The 15,665-nt window shown below is 38.3% G+C and overlaps 1 protein-coding gene across 1 annotated transcript in view; it reads left to right on the top strand.

Annotated features, from left to right (window-relative positions):
* Positions 1-15,665, top strand: part of TULP3 (TUB like protein 3) — a 32,492-nt gene that overhangs the window by 9,934 nt on the left and 6,893 nt on the right. Inside the window, exons 2-7 of the mRNA XM_059838318.1 lie at positions 3,382-3,433; positions 8,238-8,400; positions 10,342-10,518; positions 12,566-12,696; positions 14,463-14,660; positions 15,173-15,285. Of these exons, the coding sequence (XP_059694301.1) occupies positions 3,382-3,433; positions 8,238-8,400; positions 10,342-10,518; positions 12,566-12,696; positions 14,463-14,660; positions 15,173-15,285 (834 nt within the window). The remainder of the gene's footprint in view (positions 1-3,381; positions 3,434-8,237; positions 8,401-10,341; positions 10,519-12,565; positions 12,697-14,462; positions 14,661-15,172; positions 15,286-15,665) is intronic.

Here is a 15,665-nt window from a genome sequence, read left to right as displayed (position 1 = left end):
ATATTCCTATTGCAACACTTTAATTTCTGATTATGAAACGAAAACCAGGATTATTCTGATTTCAATAGGAATTTGAGATGCTACCAGTCAAAATAAAACTTTTTGCTCTATGTTAATCTGTTTCAAATCTGTGAACCCCTTTGCATCTTGCCATCTTCTTCCATGTTTTATTAAATATTATTTAAGTTGCTTTCCCACTCTCATTTTTATTCTGTATCCTGAACTATCATTAATCTTTCCTTGTATGTTCTATTCTGGGTAATCTTTCCTTTCTCTGTGGCACGTCTGTTACCTGTCATGCAGCTTCAGTAGGATTGCGGGTGGATTCTGGTAAATGTAGCAGTGGTGTCTGTGGCAGGATCTCATGTAGGCTGTTGTGCTGCAGTGGTTGGGGAGAGGACATTGATACTGACTGCTTGAAAAATTTCAGTTGCTATTTTTCAAGGGTAAATGGGCAAATGGTTTGGTGGTCAGGAATTTTCTTCCCTGTTTCTAACTGTGGTGTTGTAACTATGGAAATTCTGCTTATTTTTCCTGTTCCTGATGGATATATAATTTTTCTTATAGCGCATATACCCTTCAAGCAGAAAAGCAAAGCAAAGGGCACAGTGCTTTGGTGGGGCATGTCTGACAGAGCACTGATCTGTGTTGTCAGTCCAGCTGAAGAAGATTCCTGTTTGAAGCCTGCAGCTGAATTAGCACACCATTTACATTCCTTAGTGGTGAGCTGTGGGAGTGGCTCTGGCACAGCATTTTCCTGTTAAAGTTTGTAATAACACCAACTCTGCTGTGGGGGGTGAGGGGGCGGGGTAGAAAAAGGTTTGAAGTGTGGGAATATCTTTTTTGACTGGTTACTATGTTTTCATAATGATGAGTTCTAGAAGAAAAGTTGCAGGAGCAGTAAAAAAAAATAGTGTGAAAGGGGTGTTTTTAAGCTAGTCTACATTGCTCATGACTTTATTTTACTGCTTGTGTGAAACCTTGCACTTTAAAATGGCAAGCCTTGATGGTTGCTTTCATTTTGTTTTGCCTGCAACTCAGCAGTTTTGGTCTGTGTTTTAAATTAAATTGTAAGAAAACACTTTGCTATCTTTTTCCTTTATCAAGCTCTGTGACCCATTAGAATCTTTATGTTCAAGCATCAGTTAAGTGGCCAGAGTTGAGGCACTGTGTAGTCTGTGTCATGCTCCTGTTACATAATGTAACTTTATTTCAGTCTAGGTAGAAAATAATTTAACATACAAAGTAAATAATTTTCACTGAAGATTTCCACAAGGCATGAATGTGAGTCCTGCTATTTCAGCACTTTGTCATTTTCCAGGTAGAAAGGAAACCGTGTAAACTTATTTCCTAAAGTGGTAGTGTTTATTTCTTCTGATTTTTTAAAGAGACTGAAATTGCTTGGAGATACATTTTCTGCTAGGAAAAGCAACAAAACCACAGGTAGCAGCTTGTACCTACACATTCTGCGTCCATCAGAATGTGTCTATAAGTCTGCTGCTGATCACAGGTACATAGATTGCTTTATAACAAACTCTCAACTGCAGTTAACAAATGTCATCAAGTTCTTGACCAGGAGGTATGAGAAGAAAAGGATTCTTCCCTCTCCCTTTTTTTTTTTTTTTTTTTTTTTTTTTTTTTTTTGGTCATGAATATTTCAAGTGGAACTTTCAGTTGTTTTTCAGACTTTGCTAAAGATGGCCTGTTCCATCACCTATGCTATAAATAATAAGCATGTCACCTTTCATGCTGAAGTTTTGTGTGACAACTGTTGCAAATTATGCTGCACTGAGTAGATGTGCTTCTACTTGTCTCTTTCTTAAGTTGTGGCTATTTTCAAGTGAAGAAGACTGTATTACTGCAACTGTTGCTTTGGGGATACACAGCTGTCCATCCCTATTCAAGAAAGACACTAATTTTTCCAGGCCCTCCATTCCCTTAGAATCTAAGACACTGTGTATTACAGTCCATGTGAGGAGCAACATCAGTTTTTAGAAACAAAATGTTTTCAAGGTCTTAGACCTGTTGTGTGATACTTCAAATTCATAGGGAAAAAAAGGATAGCAATAAGGAAAACTGTGGAGTAAAAAAGCAATGGCACTCTTAACTTGCTTTAAAATACTACTGGTTGGAAAATCAGTATCAACTTTAGAATATACAAGTTGTTATACATCTGTGTGTATACAGAACTCTTTTTCTGCATATTTCAACCTTCCAGAGCAGGGTCTGTGTTTACTGGTGTGGTTTGTCTTTAAGAACCTTTGATTTGTCATCTGCTTGCCTGGAGTTGAGTCAAATGTGGGTTTGTTAGGGGTTAAGGGGACTCAGGCTTTTCTTCTCTCCTTAGCTCTGTGTGCTGTAATCCAATTTCCATGGCATGTGTTTTGCAGAAACCCCAGCTCTGCTCTCTCTGTCTATCTCTGGTTTTCCTTGTTAGGGTTGTATTCAACACTGACTGCCAGCTTGTGACTTCATATCATTGGACATTTATGGATACCTAGACCAGACAGAGAATTTCCTGTTTCAATTGAAATTGTGGCTTATCCTGCTTTTCTGCATGCTATTAATAAAATATATAATGTTTGTCTGTTTCCCACATTAAGTACCTTCTTCCTGATGCTTTCTTACTTCAAGAGAGGCCTTTGTCAAAATTGTGTTGAAGGAAAGAGCACAACTGTGGTCAGCAGAGTATGTGCTTAATAGTCAATTAATATTTCCCCTTTGTGGGGTTAACTGCTCTAAATTGCATTTTATGAAATAATTCACTATGATACAAAAGGAAATGGGAAGTCTATATGGAACACAACTTGGAACAAAAAGATCAGAGTTCTTATGAAAGTTATCTGTAGAATACTGAAATAGGGAAATAATTATTTTTTTACCTTTAGGAATTAATGTCAGATGTTGCAAACATAGATTCTCTCAGGTATTAACTGTAGTTAACTGAAGGTGTGGCAGGAAGAGAAAATGAAGTAGGTTTGACTCCAAGACAAAACTGAAATCATTTGGAATCGGGTATCCAATGAAGGAGCAGGGACTTTCCTGAATTGATCTGAGCTGTGTTAAGCCTTCAGGTGTAAACTGTCTCCTAGCCCCACCTCAACAGAGGTTTGTAATCCATCTACCAGTAATGAAGCCTTTGGTGCTTTCAAAACCTTTCTGGAAAGGTTTAGTAAGGGGACTAAACCAGAGTTCAGTCTTATTTATGACAGAATATCTTGTTTTATTTTTAATACCTTGTGTCTTGGTCTTCATGTGAGATGTCTAAAAGTCATTTTTAAGTCTTGATAATGAAGCTGTTGTCTGAAAATATTCTATGTTCTTGTAATGTGAACTGTTTAATAGCAATAATTAATTGATTTGTTTATTTTGCTTTTCCAGCATCTTTGAGGATGAAAGCATGAAACTACGACAGCTGAAACTGCAGAATCAGGTAAATGATAGTGCTGAAGCTGGTTAAGATAAGTACAGAAAATCAAACAGCCCTCTCAAGACTGGAGAAATGGGGGTGAAGTGCTAAAAATGGTTGGTCTAATGAACTTCAAAGATTTTCATGGTTTTCATTAGTTCAAGTCAGCCTTGCCATGGCTGGTAGATTTGGTGTGTTTGATTAATTTATTTTTCATGTGTTCTCTTATTTCATTGGGATTGAGTCACTAGAGAGCAGGAATAAATCAAAAGATGGGAAAATTGCAGGGAATTATCCATTTTAGGCATCAGAGGAATGGTTTCACTGACCTATAGAATGGTCTCTTTAACACTGCTGTTGAAAAGGATTTTCAGCCTCTTCTGACCTTTTTTTGTTTCCTACAATGAAAATACTTGCAGCCAAGCATGGGTCAATTATTAGGCTATACATCTCAGTTTCTAAGGTACTGCTTGCTGGATGCTTACATTACCATATTCCTCAAAGCAATGAAGTATCCATCCTTAATATTCTTTCTCTGTGAAATTTCAACTGCTTGTAAATAGATTAGATAATGTGAGACTCATGATTCTCTAGCTAGCCATTTCACATGGACCACAGATCACTGTCTTGCATTAAACTCATCTTGTTCAAGTTAAAGTATGGTTTTTAGGAAGGCATTTTCTCAGCTAGCATCTTTAAGTCCAGAAACAACAGTCTTCAGGGAACTGTTGCAGTGGGTAATAATCCTCTCTACCAGAACCTGGTCATTATTTGTAGTCTGAGTTTGCTAGGCTTGGACTTCAGGCACTGAATTTATTACCAACATTATTGGGTCTATATAGGCATTTATCTAAAACACTTCAGAGTCAAGAGATAAAATTTATTTTTGGTCATATTTGTGGAAGCTACAGTAGTCCTTTATCTGTAGAGTATTAAATGACGCTTCTTTAAAAACAAACAATTTATTTAAAAATAGAATTAATTAAAATAAATTATTAAAGAGAATTTAGTGTCAAATGCCATTTGGTAAGAAATTCCAAAACTAAGGGTGGTCTGACTGCTTGGTGATGAACAGGGTCTAAACCAGGGTCTGGTTTAGAACTGGTCTTGGATCATAAGCTGGTAATAATCACTGTCTGCTAGTGCTGGGTACTGTCATTTGCTTAGTGTCAGGCCTTGCCATGGGGATGCATGGCTATGCCTCCAAAAGAAGCCAGCTGGGCTAGGTGGAATTCCCTCAAAGCAGCTGTCAGGTGCACCATGAAGAAGTCAGTTTAAATAATTTGTTTCCTTTCGCAAATTTGTTTCCATCTTTCTTGGATTTGTTTGAGATTGCAATCATCTGCAAAAGAAACAGCTAGAAAATTTCACTAAATATATTTTTACTCCTTGCCCTTTGCAAATGAGATTTGTTGAGAAGTGCTGACAATCTCTAATTTAGGATTTTAGAATTAGGTTTTGGATATTAATTTTAAAGTTTACTTTCACGTGAATAGTATTATGCATTCTGAAGAAACAAAGGTCAATAGGAGATCACTACCAAATATGATGGACTCTCTGCTGTTTGTAGCTGATGCCTTGCTTGATTAATTTGTCATAAACAATCATAGGAATTGAAATTTAAAAAATGCAAAATGTTTTAATCCAGCAGGATCATATATAGAATCTCTGGTCATACAGAGAATCTGGAATAAGTCATAGCAGAGACATGCCTGTTCCAAACCCGTCCTTATGAAGGGTTTGGAAACCCTGTAATTGCAGGAAAATATTATTTATAATAGTGCATGACATCAAGTTCCATCTGTGGGCCAGCTCTGCCTGCCAGGATGCTTTTTTCTCCTGGACTACTGCCTTTTCCTGGAGGCAAGAGCGTGTGGTTGTTCAGGCAGTGCTTATTTCCTCATTAGTAGAAGATTTTTGAGTCTTCTTAGGCATCTGCAGCTCCAAGTGCAATGCTGCCATCTCCCTGTGCAGCGGGAGGACGAAGCCTGGCGTGTTTCTGAATGCACCTGGTGTGGTGCATTGCTCTTGAAGTAGTTTCACTGATGCCACCATCACTGCCATTGTCACTGCTGCCCCAGCATGAGCTAAGGGGCAGTGGGAGGAGGAGAGGATGTTCCCTAGCTAGGATCCATCCTGCATGGCCTGCTAGGGTTAGGACTGTATCAACTAATAAGTAGCACATGATTGCACCTTCAAGGCTGAAGTGGTTGGAACTTTACTGTATATCAGCTTCCTGCCATCACAGCTGGAAAAAGAGAATACTAAACTAGTTGCCTTAATAGTACACTAAATATTCTCATGTGACTTCTTGGAAGCTCATTTGAACAGGAGCTCATGGTTTGTGATCCTCTAGTCATCCTATACTCTGATGTTACGGTTTTCTAAGTTATTTCCGGAAGTATTTAATGCATGGAGTGTACAAAATCCCGAGCAAATAATGATAATTAGTGTTTGTTATTTATTTGATGGGTTCTGTGTTCTGGTGTCCTGTTCATGAACTATCTACGTTTTATGTAGTGCTATTATATGGATTTTTACTGTAACACAGAGCTGGAGGAAAAGGCTAATTAGTAGACAAAATGAAACAAAATACTCGTTTCCTTTTTCTACTTCCTTAGTGGAATACGGCCGGGAATACATGGTAGTGAAGGGCAGGCTGCTCTGCCACCGTATGGAAAGAAAATGAACTACTGTTTGCTGTCCTGACAGTGGACTTGCACATATTTTTTCCATCTCAGTAGGCAAAGTGGTAAAAAGAAGCCTTTTAAAAAAAATTGTTACCATCAAGTTTTGTCACTTTGTTTATCCTGTGGTTCTTGCAAGAAAGGAAGATCAGTCACATCTACCAGCAGTAAACTGTGTTTTAACATAAGCAGATCCTATTGGATTGGTGAGTCCAAGAAACCCTTGGATGTAACACATTGTATGAGAATAATAATAATTAAAATTTAAACTGGTGAGCAGTGAAATGTTTAAAAAAAGCTTATCTAACAGAATAATCCACTAAATAACTCTTGAAATTACTATATCCTGTATTGATCCCAAAATCAATTTTGCATTCTAACAGTAGCTGTATATTTTCTTACTGCCTTTAGATTGTGTCTGTTTTGCTTTTTTTTTTTTTGGGTATTTTTTTTTCTTGACTATTTGTCAAGCAGAGAAGCCTTGACAACAATTTTTCTCAAATCCTTATCCTGGGTATAATGTTTTGATTGTTGTTTTTCGTCTCTTCTTTGGAGATTATAAACTGTCATGACTTTTTTTACTTTTCCTCAGCTTTAATTTTAGAAAGAAACAAGCAACACAAACCAATGTAAATTCTTCTGAAAGGTTTGACTACCTTCCTAGAAAACACATTTGTAATTAGTAATTTCTAAGAATTTGACTTTAATGCTTATTTTTCTTTCTTATTCTAGACAAATGTGATAATCTCTTTGGAATTCTGTGTAATTTTTGCTCTGCAGTATAATTTTTGCAAATAATTCTGCGGTAGCAAACACTACCTGTACTGCAGTCCAGTCTTCAAAGGGTAATTCTGAGTTTAAATAAAAAAAACTAATTTTGTTTCAAGTTATTTGTTTTTGTTCATTTGTTTGTTGTTTTTGCGGTTTTGTATGTTTGGTTTTGTTTGGGTTGTGGGTGGTTGGGTTTTGGTTTTTTTTTTCTTTTAGATAAGTGAAAAAACCAGACAAAATAAAGAATCAAGGGCTGAGTTATGTTGGAATTCCTCAGGGAGAGGATGCCTGAGAATCTAATCTCACTTGAGATAAAAAGACTAATAGCAGAGGGAAAAACCAACAAGAGTAAAAGAATAATGGGAGAGAAGAGGGCTCCAAAAATGTCTGTGTCTGTGGATTGTATTGTTGATACTGATGAATTGTTTATCTAGTAGTACATCAAAACTAAAAATAATTTGATGGAGAAGTGGTTTCTGTCATCAAAAACAATTTTCAGGGCTGTTCAGGTACCTAAGAGACCGCCATGGATATACTGCATTTACTGTAAGGAGCTTGCACGTTGTTTGCATAATGGTGCAGAATATTAGAATATGATTTTTCCTTGCATAATGGTGCAGAATATTAGAATATGATTTTTCCTTCTTCCACCTTTGTTTTTAAGGACTAAGCAGGTCTGTCTAAAATGGCAACATGTCCCTTTTTGCCTTGATTAAGTCTAGAAGTTGTTTCTCTTCTCATTGAGTAGGAAATCTCAAATATCAAATGTATCTTGGAGAAATAATGTTTTCATTTTTAGCATTTGGACTTACCAGTCTTTCCTTTCCATCCTGAATTATATGGAAAAATTTTGCAAGGTAGATAAAATTTGTTTTAGTGGGTCATTTCTATTTTAATTACTGTTACTTATCTATTTTTCTCCCTACTTTAAGTCTTATCTCTCAGCATTGGTTGCTGGGAACTATTTGCTTTAAGTTCTCCCTATAAGGTGGTAGCTTTTGAGAGAAGAACGTTTTCCTTTGCAAGTCCTGACTGTTTCATACTGGATTGTGGAAGACTGCTGAAATTGTCTATTTGTGTTAAGGATTGCTGCAACTGAGACTGGGTGAAAGGATTTAACTGGTATTCTCAAGACAGGTCAGAAAATAAGGAGGTGTCCATGTCAACCTCTCGTGGAGCATCAAAGTCAGTATCTCACTCCAAAACCACGGTGATATCTGTGTGTAGGATTTTTGTAAGAGCTTGAAAGAATATTTCAGTTTTATTTGACATTCTGATCAGGCACATGTCATTGCCAGTGGCTGAGGCATGGATTCTGCCTCTCTGCATGTGGTTACTCATCTCTGTTTCCTGCTTTTCTTATTCTGCAGAGAGCCCTTCTAGAGAAGAAGCAGAGGAAGAAACGTCTCGATCCGTTGATGGTGCAGCCAAATCCTGAGGCCAAGCCGCGCAGGTCAAAGCCCAAAGGATGTGAGGAGCAGACTCCTTTAGTAGAAACTCCTACCCCTGTCCACAGTGATGTTGTTTTACATGGTAAATAATCAATCTGATTGCAACAGGGTTCTCCAAAATCCCAGTGCATGCATTATGTCACAGATGGGTGCTTACATTGCTGTGGTAGGGGTCAAGGGATAAGATTGATTACATACTTTTCTATATACAAAAGTTGAATTGTAGTACAGTATGGTTGAGCAATACTAAACTGTGAAAGCAAGCAAAAATCTCACCTTGATTTTTGTGACAGCTGTAAAACTTCATGTGCCATTGAGTAATCTCTCCCTTGGTTTAGGCTAGAAGAACTGCAGAAATGGGCTGGAAACTTCTATGAAGGTGGGGACATACAAATCAAAAGTAAAAAAATCTTCTAAAGCTGTAAGATAAATAATTCAGTAGTGACTGCTTGTACGGTGTTTCCTTATGGTGTCATGGATACTCCACCTCAAGATTGCATATGACTGAATGATGAAGTGGAGAAAGCAAACAAACAGAAAGAACACTGTGTTAGGCTCTTGATGGTTTTTACCTCATCTGTTGTTTTTTGTGGGCTTCATTGAGACAACTGGAACATGACAGGTTATAGCAGTCCACAAACTCACAAGCATGAAGTGCTATCAGGGCCAAAGGCAATGACTTGGTGGCTTCAAAATATTGCAGTAAAATAGTGACCATTATTTTAGGAGTGAAAAGAAATGCAGTAGTGAGAGCCTTAAGCCTCCTATGTCACAAGGAGATAAAAAGAGCAGCAATGAAATCCTTACATTCTAGTGGAAGTGGCAGGAAGTTGTTTATGAGAGCCAGGATCCCATCAGTCTATCAAGAAAGTTATGGGAAACATTCTAAGGCTTTGAGATGTGTGCTATTGCAGGGTGTTATAATACAAGCCTTGTATTGATAGCAAATTAATATGCACAGTAGAATTTTAAACCTCCAAAAAAGGGGTGTTACCTGGTTTGAAGATCACAGTTGGGACTATGTTATCCTTTCTCTCCTGTATATTTTTCTTGTTCTTGTTCAAAATATTCTTTGAATATTTTTCTTGTTCTCCAGATGCCTTTCAGGATCATAGGATGGGAAGGGAAGTGGTGGTATTTGTGGCAGCATTTATATGTCTAAAATCAGGTGTAAGAAAGCTTCTGTTAAAAGACACTTTCAAGTCAAGAAGAGAATGAGAGATAAGATAGGTATAACTTTTAAGGTAGAAGTCTTCAGTAAGACTCAAATGAAAACTTAACCACTCATTCACTTCCTTTCATAGTTCTGGGGCTTCCTCAGTGCAAGCAAATCCTGGTAAGAAGTGATAACAGCAGTAAGCATGTCAGAAATACAATGCCTAGATAAAGCAGTAGAGTTTTAAGAAGGAAAGCAGTGGGAAAACAAGAAATCCTAAGCTGGAACTACACTGAAGCACTGTGTGCTACATATTAGGTGTTATGCCAGACCCTGACATCAAGATGCTTCCACCAATTGGGAAGTGTGGTGCATGGCTGTGTTGTATGGTTTAAACATGGAAATTTCATTCTAATGAAAAGATAGAGGGTTTTTTTCTGTCTATAGCTGTAGATACTTCTATCAAATTGATTTGTGGTTTTCGCTGTAGAGTACTCACTGGCATAAGAGCAAACAAACAACGTGAAGGGACAGAAAATAAAAGAAGTGTCTGTAAATAAATTGAAAACTATCAATGTGCATGACAAATACAACTTGTTTTAATTGCTTAAACCCTTATAAAAAGGTAAATAAAATCCCTATATTTAAATAGGGAGAAACTGATAACTGATATGTTTAAAGTAATAGGCAGTCTGTACAAGAGTTGGGCCTGACTCCTCCCAAGCCTTCTGAAAAAAAATGAACAACTATATTTAATACTTTAAAGAGATGCTAGAGGAAGGGATGATGAATAGAGCCACCATCCTGGGATGCATCTTTGGCCATGAAAAAATAGACTTTGGAATTCTGTTTCATTTTGGCCTGCAGGCATTGATGGACCAGCTGCTTTCCTGAAATCAGAAGTTCAGGATTTGGGGACCAAGCTCCAAACTCTGTCTGTTGGATCTACCAAACCAGAAGACAATGCAGATAAGGAAAATGATGGAGAGGCTGTAACAGACACAGCAACCAAGCCAGATCTGCAAGAAATATTACAGAAACGAGGTAAGAGTTAATAATGGGTAAATGTCTTTTTTGGGGCTCTTCTACTTTTATAACTTTATTTCAGTGGCATTAAAAAATGAGGAATCATGAAACAAATGTCTGTAGGATATTACTTCTAAAAGAGCTACTAGATTTTACAGCATGTGGAAGTGCAGTGCTGCAGTTCCTTTTCCTGATGTTATTTGAACCATACCAGTTATATTTTAAGGGTTTCTCAATGTGCTGTAAAATTTCTGGTCTTTCCAAGGAAATTGCTCACAAAATGCTATATCACATTTTGCTAAAGTTTGGGGTGTTTTTATTGCAGATATGTTATATCTTGATAAGATGCTTGAATATTTTCACAACAGCAGGACCCCTCAGTAAATGCCATAATTTAACTCTTTAGGAGACTGACAGGAAAGGTGTTTTTTTCTGAGTCAGAGGCTGTCACAGTCAGTGGTTTTTGAGTTATATATTCGATAATGATATCCCATTGAGTAATTTCCTAGTGGAGTGTCAAGCTCTGTCTGCCAAGTATCTTAAGTTGCTGCCAGTACTACAGGAAACCTTTTTTTGTTGCATGCAGCCCAAGTACTTTGCAGTAAAATAACAGCTAGTGCTTAATTTATTATACAGCTTGTTTTTATTTTGCAGAGCTTGTCTCCCAGAATGTTTCCCATACACTGCAGTTATTGAGGTACTATCACATTCAGAGGTATTGTCATCCAGTTTTCAAATGGCACAGATGCTTACTTACAGATAGCAACATTACACAAGAGTTAGAAAAGGAAAGAGGAGAGAATATCCAGTAACTTCAGGGGAAATTAGTGGAGGATATAAACAGTGAATTTTGAAATTGGCTGGAATACCAGGGTCAACGCCTTTCCTCTTCCCAAATGTCCCTTGGGAAGTTTACTGACAGGTTGTTAAGACTGGATTTTTCTGTTTTATCTGAGACTTCCAGCAATGCCCCTTTGCAGTGCCATGTCAGAGCATTGTTATATGTTCTCAGAAAATAATTCAGTTAAGCAGGTCGTGTTCACTGTCTGTAATGCTTTAGATACATTTTCTTTCTACAGCCAAATTAAAGAAAAGAATCATAGAACAAAATCTTGGATGCCCAGAATCAGTTTGGTTGGAAAAGACCTTTGAGATCATTGAGTCCAACCTGTGAACTAACACCTAGACAATGGCACTAAGTACCACATCCAGTCTTTCCTTAAACACCTCCAGGGACAGTGACTCCACCACCTCCCTGGGCAGCTCTTTCCAACTCCCAGTCACCCTTAAGAAGAACTTCTTCCTAATGACCAATTGATGATGCAGTTCCAAGTAGAAGGACACACCAAATAGTGATGTGTACAGAACCTCTTCATAAATGTCTTTATAAAGAGTTATTTTAATTATATACCCACAGTCATCTCTACATGGCTGTGCTTAGGTTAAGATTAAATAAATCCTGAAACTTCTCAGTCTGTGCTTCAGTTTTAGAAATCAAGTCATTATTAGTATTTATGGACCTGATCAATGTAAGAACAGGAGGGACTCTTACTGAAAAATTGCAATACCCTGTTTCAGGGACAAGACTGAGGGAAAGTGGTAAAGGATGTAAACTGTACAGAGTCCAATTTATGGGATAGGTGTCAGCATATTGATCTGGATTTCCTTGTATTGTTGTTGTTCTTAAGACATGGAGGACTTTTCTGTATGAAAATATGCAAAATTAGTTCAATGACAACATAAACTAAGCAATATATTATGTTGTGGAATATCAAGTAAAATCCATATTAATAAAGGCCTGACAGCTGTTTAATCATCTGCACAGTGAATGCTGCAAAATATCAGTAGGCATTTGAACTACAAGGCTCAGGAAGAGATACAGCACATGAAGAAAATCAGCAGTTGAAGCAGAAATTAAGAATCATCAGTTGAAAAAGCAGAAATTAAGAGTGTGAATAGGTATTCAAGAGTCATATATGAATTAGTGATGCCACGAACTCATGACACCTACTTTCAGAGATTGCTTAATCCTGTATCATACATTCTTAATCCTGTATTCTAACAGGAATTTCAGGCAGTTTGAATTTTGATGAGGAGGACACAGAAGAGGAAGAAGCTAGTAAGAGACCAGTATCTCATTCACCAAACCCTGAATCTGAGAGGCCTAGTTCTGCATCCAGTGAGAAGTCTTTTGCAGTAAGTAATCCATTTCTGATAAGCACTGGGCATGTGCCTGATTTTAGTGATAACCCCTGGAGCACTGGGTTAAAATGCAGTAGCTGCAAGTACAGTAGCCAGTAATATTATTCCCTGAAAACAGAGTAAGGTCAAGATTGTCAGGCTCTCTGACTGAAGGGACACTGAGTTCAACAAAAAGACTTAGCAATGATCAGAGGAACAATTGTGGGTGGAGGATCCCAGGAAGCCTAATCAGAGAATATGGGAACACAGTGAGTCATCACTATCACCCCTAAAGGAGACAGACTGGGCCATTGTCTCTGCAAAATTCACCAAAATGACTCAGAGAAGCTCTGAAATGCCATGCAAACATAGGAGGGATTTCTTCCTGAAGGTTTGTGGCATTTATTGTGGGATGCAAAGAGAAACCGAATTTTGGAATGGAACAGAGAATGCTGGGATTGAACAAACATCATATGGGATGTTTGGGAGAGGAAGCTTAAGAGGGAGAAGTGTATCAAGGTGGATCAGGGAGTAATAAGCATGGGAAGACAGGGATTAAAGGGGGTAAAAGGCATCAGATATGTGTAAACAACTGCAGTACAGTATGATTGTCTGCCCAAGCCTTGTGCCTTGATTACTTCAGCATGTCTCACTCTCATCTGAAACTCCACTTCTAACTATTTATTGTGTGAATGTGTTTGTGTGTGTGTGTATGTGTGATATACATACATGCATGCATACATATGTTGACAAATTATGTGCTGGACTAGCCAGTGAGTTGGAAGAGACCAGCATCAGGAAGACACAGGGTCTGAGATTGCTCAGACCAGATCAAGACCATGGGGTTTGAGCATGGATGTTGGACATCCTTCAAAGTTCATAGTGTGGGAGGTGGACCTGAGTGTATTTGTGAGGTGACTTGTGTGTATGATGCCCTGCACTAGTAGTGCAAGAGGTCTGGGTGTCAGCTTCTTGGGAGACTGGGCTGTGGGTGCAAAGTGCTGGAGATACAGGGTGCTGGAGGGGGAAAAGGGGTGAGACCCTCCCGTGAATTTCAAATCTGTGTATGTGTATCTGTGCTATTCACTCAGGTTTCTTACTGGCTGTAGCTGGGAATGGAGATAAACCTGCAACTTCATCTTGAAGGCTCAGTCAAAGAGGAATCTCTTGGGTGTTACAATTCACAGGATTCAGCTACTTCTAAGAAAAAATTACTTTAATGGCGTGTACCAGATTTCCATTAGAATTTAAATTCCTTTGATTACTCTGTGCATCCTGACTATACACATTGTTTTAAGGCTCTTCCAACATTGAGTTGATATGGTTCCACCATCAGCTGACTCCGTTTCTGCTGCTGTTCTGAGCCAACATAATGTCAGCACTCAGTCACAAAATCCCAGCCTGTCTTACTGCAGCATCCATCAGTCCTGCTTTATCCTACTCTTTTATTTTCCACAGCGTTTGAAGTTCTAAAAGCAAAGAGGTTCTTTGCTTAGAATATTTACAACATCTCATCCTATTTCTCCCTTTCTAGCAAATCACTCATGTCTGCTTAATGGGTACTTTTTCTCTTTTCCCCTTGGAGACCTAGTCTTTCCTCAGAGTAAAACCTTCAGCTGCTTTCTTCTGAGGAAATACAGGTGGTATCTTGTATAACCTTCCTTTCCCCAGTATCTTTTGGAGACGTGATATCTTATGTTTCAAAAAACCACTATTTTCTTGTGGAATACCAGAGTCTCTGATCTGATATTAATTTGCTAATATGATGCTTCTTCCCATAGGAAACAGGTGCTTCCTGTAGTCCATCCCCTCAGGCAGATGCACAGCTGGGAGAAGTAGAGAACTTGGAGGATTTTGCATTGCGCCCTGCACCCCGTGGAATTAGTGTCAAGTGTCGAATCACTAGAGATAAAAAGGGAATGGACCGGGGGCTCTTCCCTACTTACTACATGCATCTGGAAAGGGATGACAACAAAAAGGTATTGGAAGCAGCACACATTATCTTGGCTATTGTACTCCTACCAAAAAAATGTGTTTGGTGCAAGGGAGAGCTTTTGATAAGAAACCTGTAGCGGAGAACAGCCATCATGCAGATGAGGACAGCATATATTCAGCCAAGGCACTAAGGAGGGAATTGGCATGTAATTAGGATTGTATTGTGGTTTAAAAGCCATAATACAGTGAAAGATGAAATTGAAAAAGAATAAAAATGTTCAATGTTAAAAAAGAGCAGGAAGACTGAGTTGCTCCAGAAGAAAAGGAGGGAAGACTAGAAAGGACAGGTGCATTAAATCTAGACTGCCAAGTGATCTGATGGGGAGAGAGGATTTCAGGCTGGGCCCTTGGGAAGAGAACGAAATTGTGGAGATAGTAATACTAGCACAGAACAAAAAAGGGAGTGCATACAGGAAATGGAGAGATAACAATTTGGATAGCAATGCCTCTGCATTCTTACAAAGCACAAGTCTTGATCAAAGCTTTGTTTTTCCAGACATTCCTTCTTGCGGGGAGAAAAAGAAAGAAGAGCAAAACATCCAATTACCTCATATCAGTTGATCCAACAGATTTATCTCGGAAAGGGGAAAGTTTCATTGGAAAACTCAGGTGAGAACCACAGATGAAAACTACAGTCAGTTGAGATAGGATTTTGAGTTGTGTTTATGACCGGCAATCTGGTTTAAATTCAGAGAGAATGAACTTGCATTGTTCTGCTCCATGTAATCTGTATTCACTTGGGTTGGCAGCCTTCTTCAGCATTACCATTCGCTGTGGCAACTCAGAAGAAATTGTCTAGATGCTTCTCCAGGATAGGTTACAGGCTCACATGGGCATGTCACTGAATTTTCCTCACACACCTTAACATCACATTCCTTACTGAGCTGGCAGCAGGAAGATTCAGATGGCAGATGTGTATTTTTGCTGTATTTTACAAATACTTTCAAAAGATGACAAAACTTTCTACTGATGTCTCTCTTTCTGCATTT

This window comes from Haemorhous mexicanus, chromosome 2 (assembly GCF_027477595.1).
Source record: "Haemorhous mexicanus isolate bHaeMex1 chromosome 2, bHaeMex1.pri, whole genome shotgun sequence".
Taxonomy (NCBI): Eukaryota; Metazoa; Chordata; class Aves; order Passeriformes; family Fringillidae; genus Haemorhous; species Haemorhous mexicanus.
This window is presented reverse-complemented; position numbering and strand designations above follow the sequence as displayed.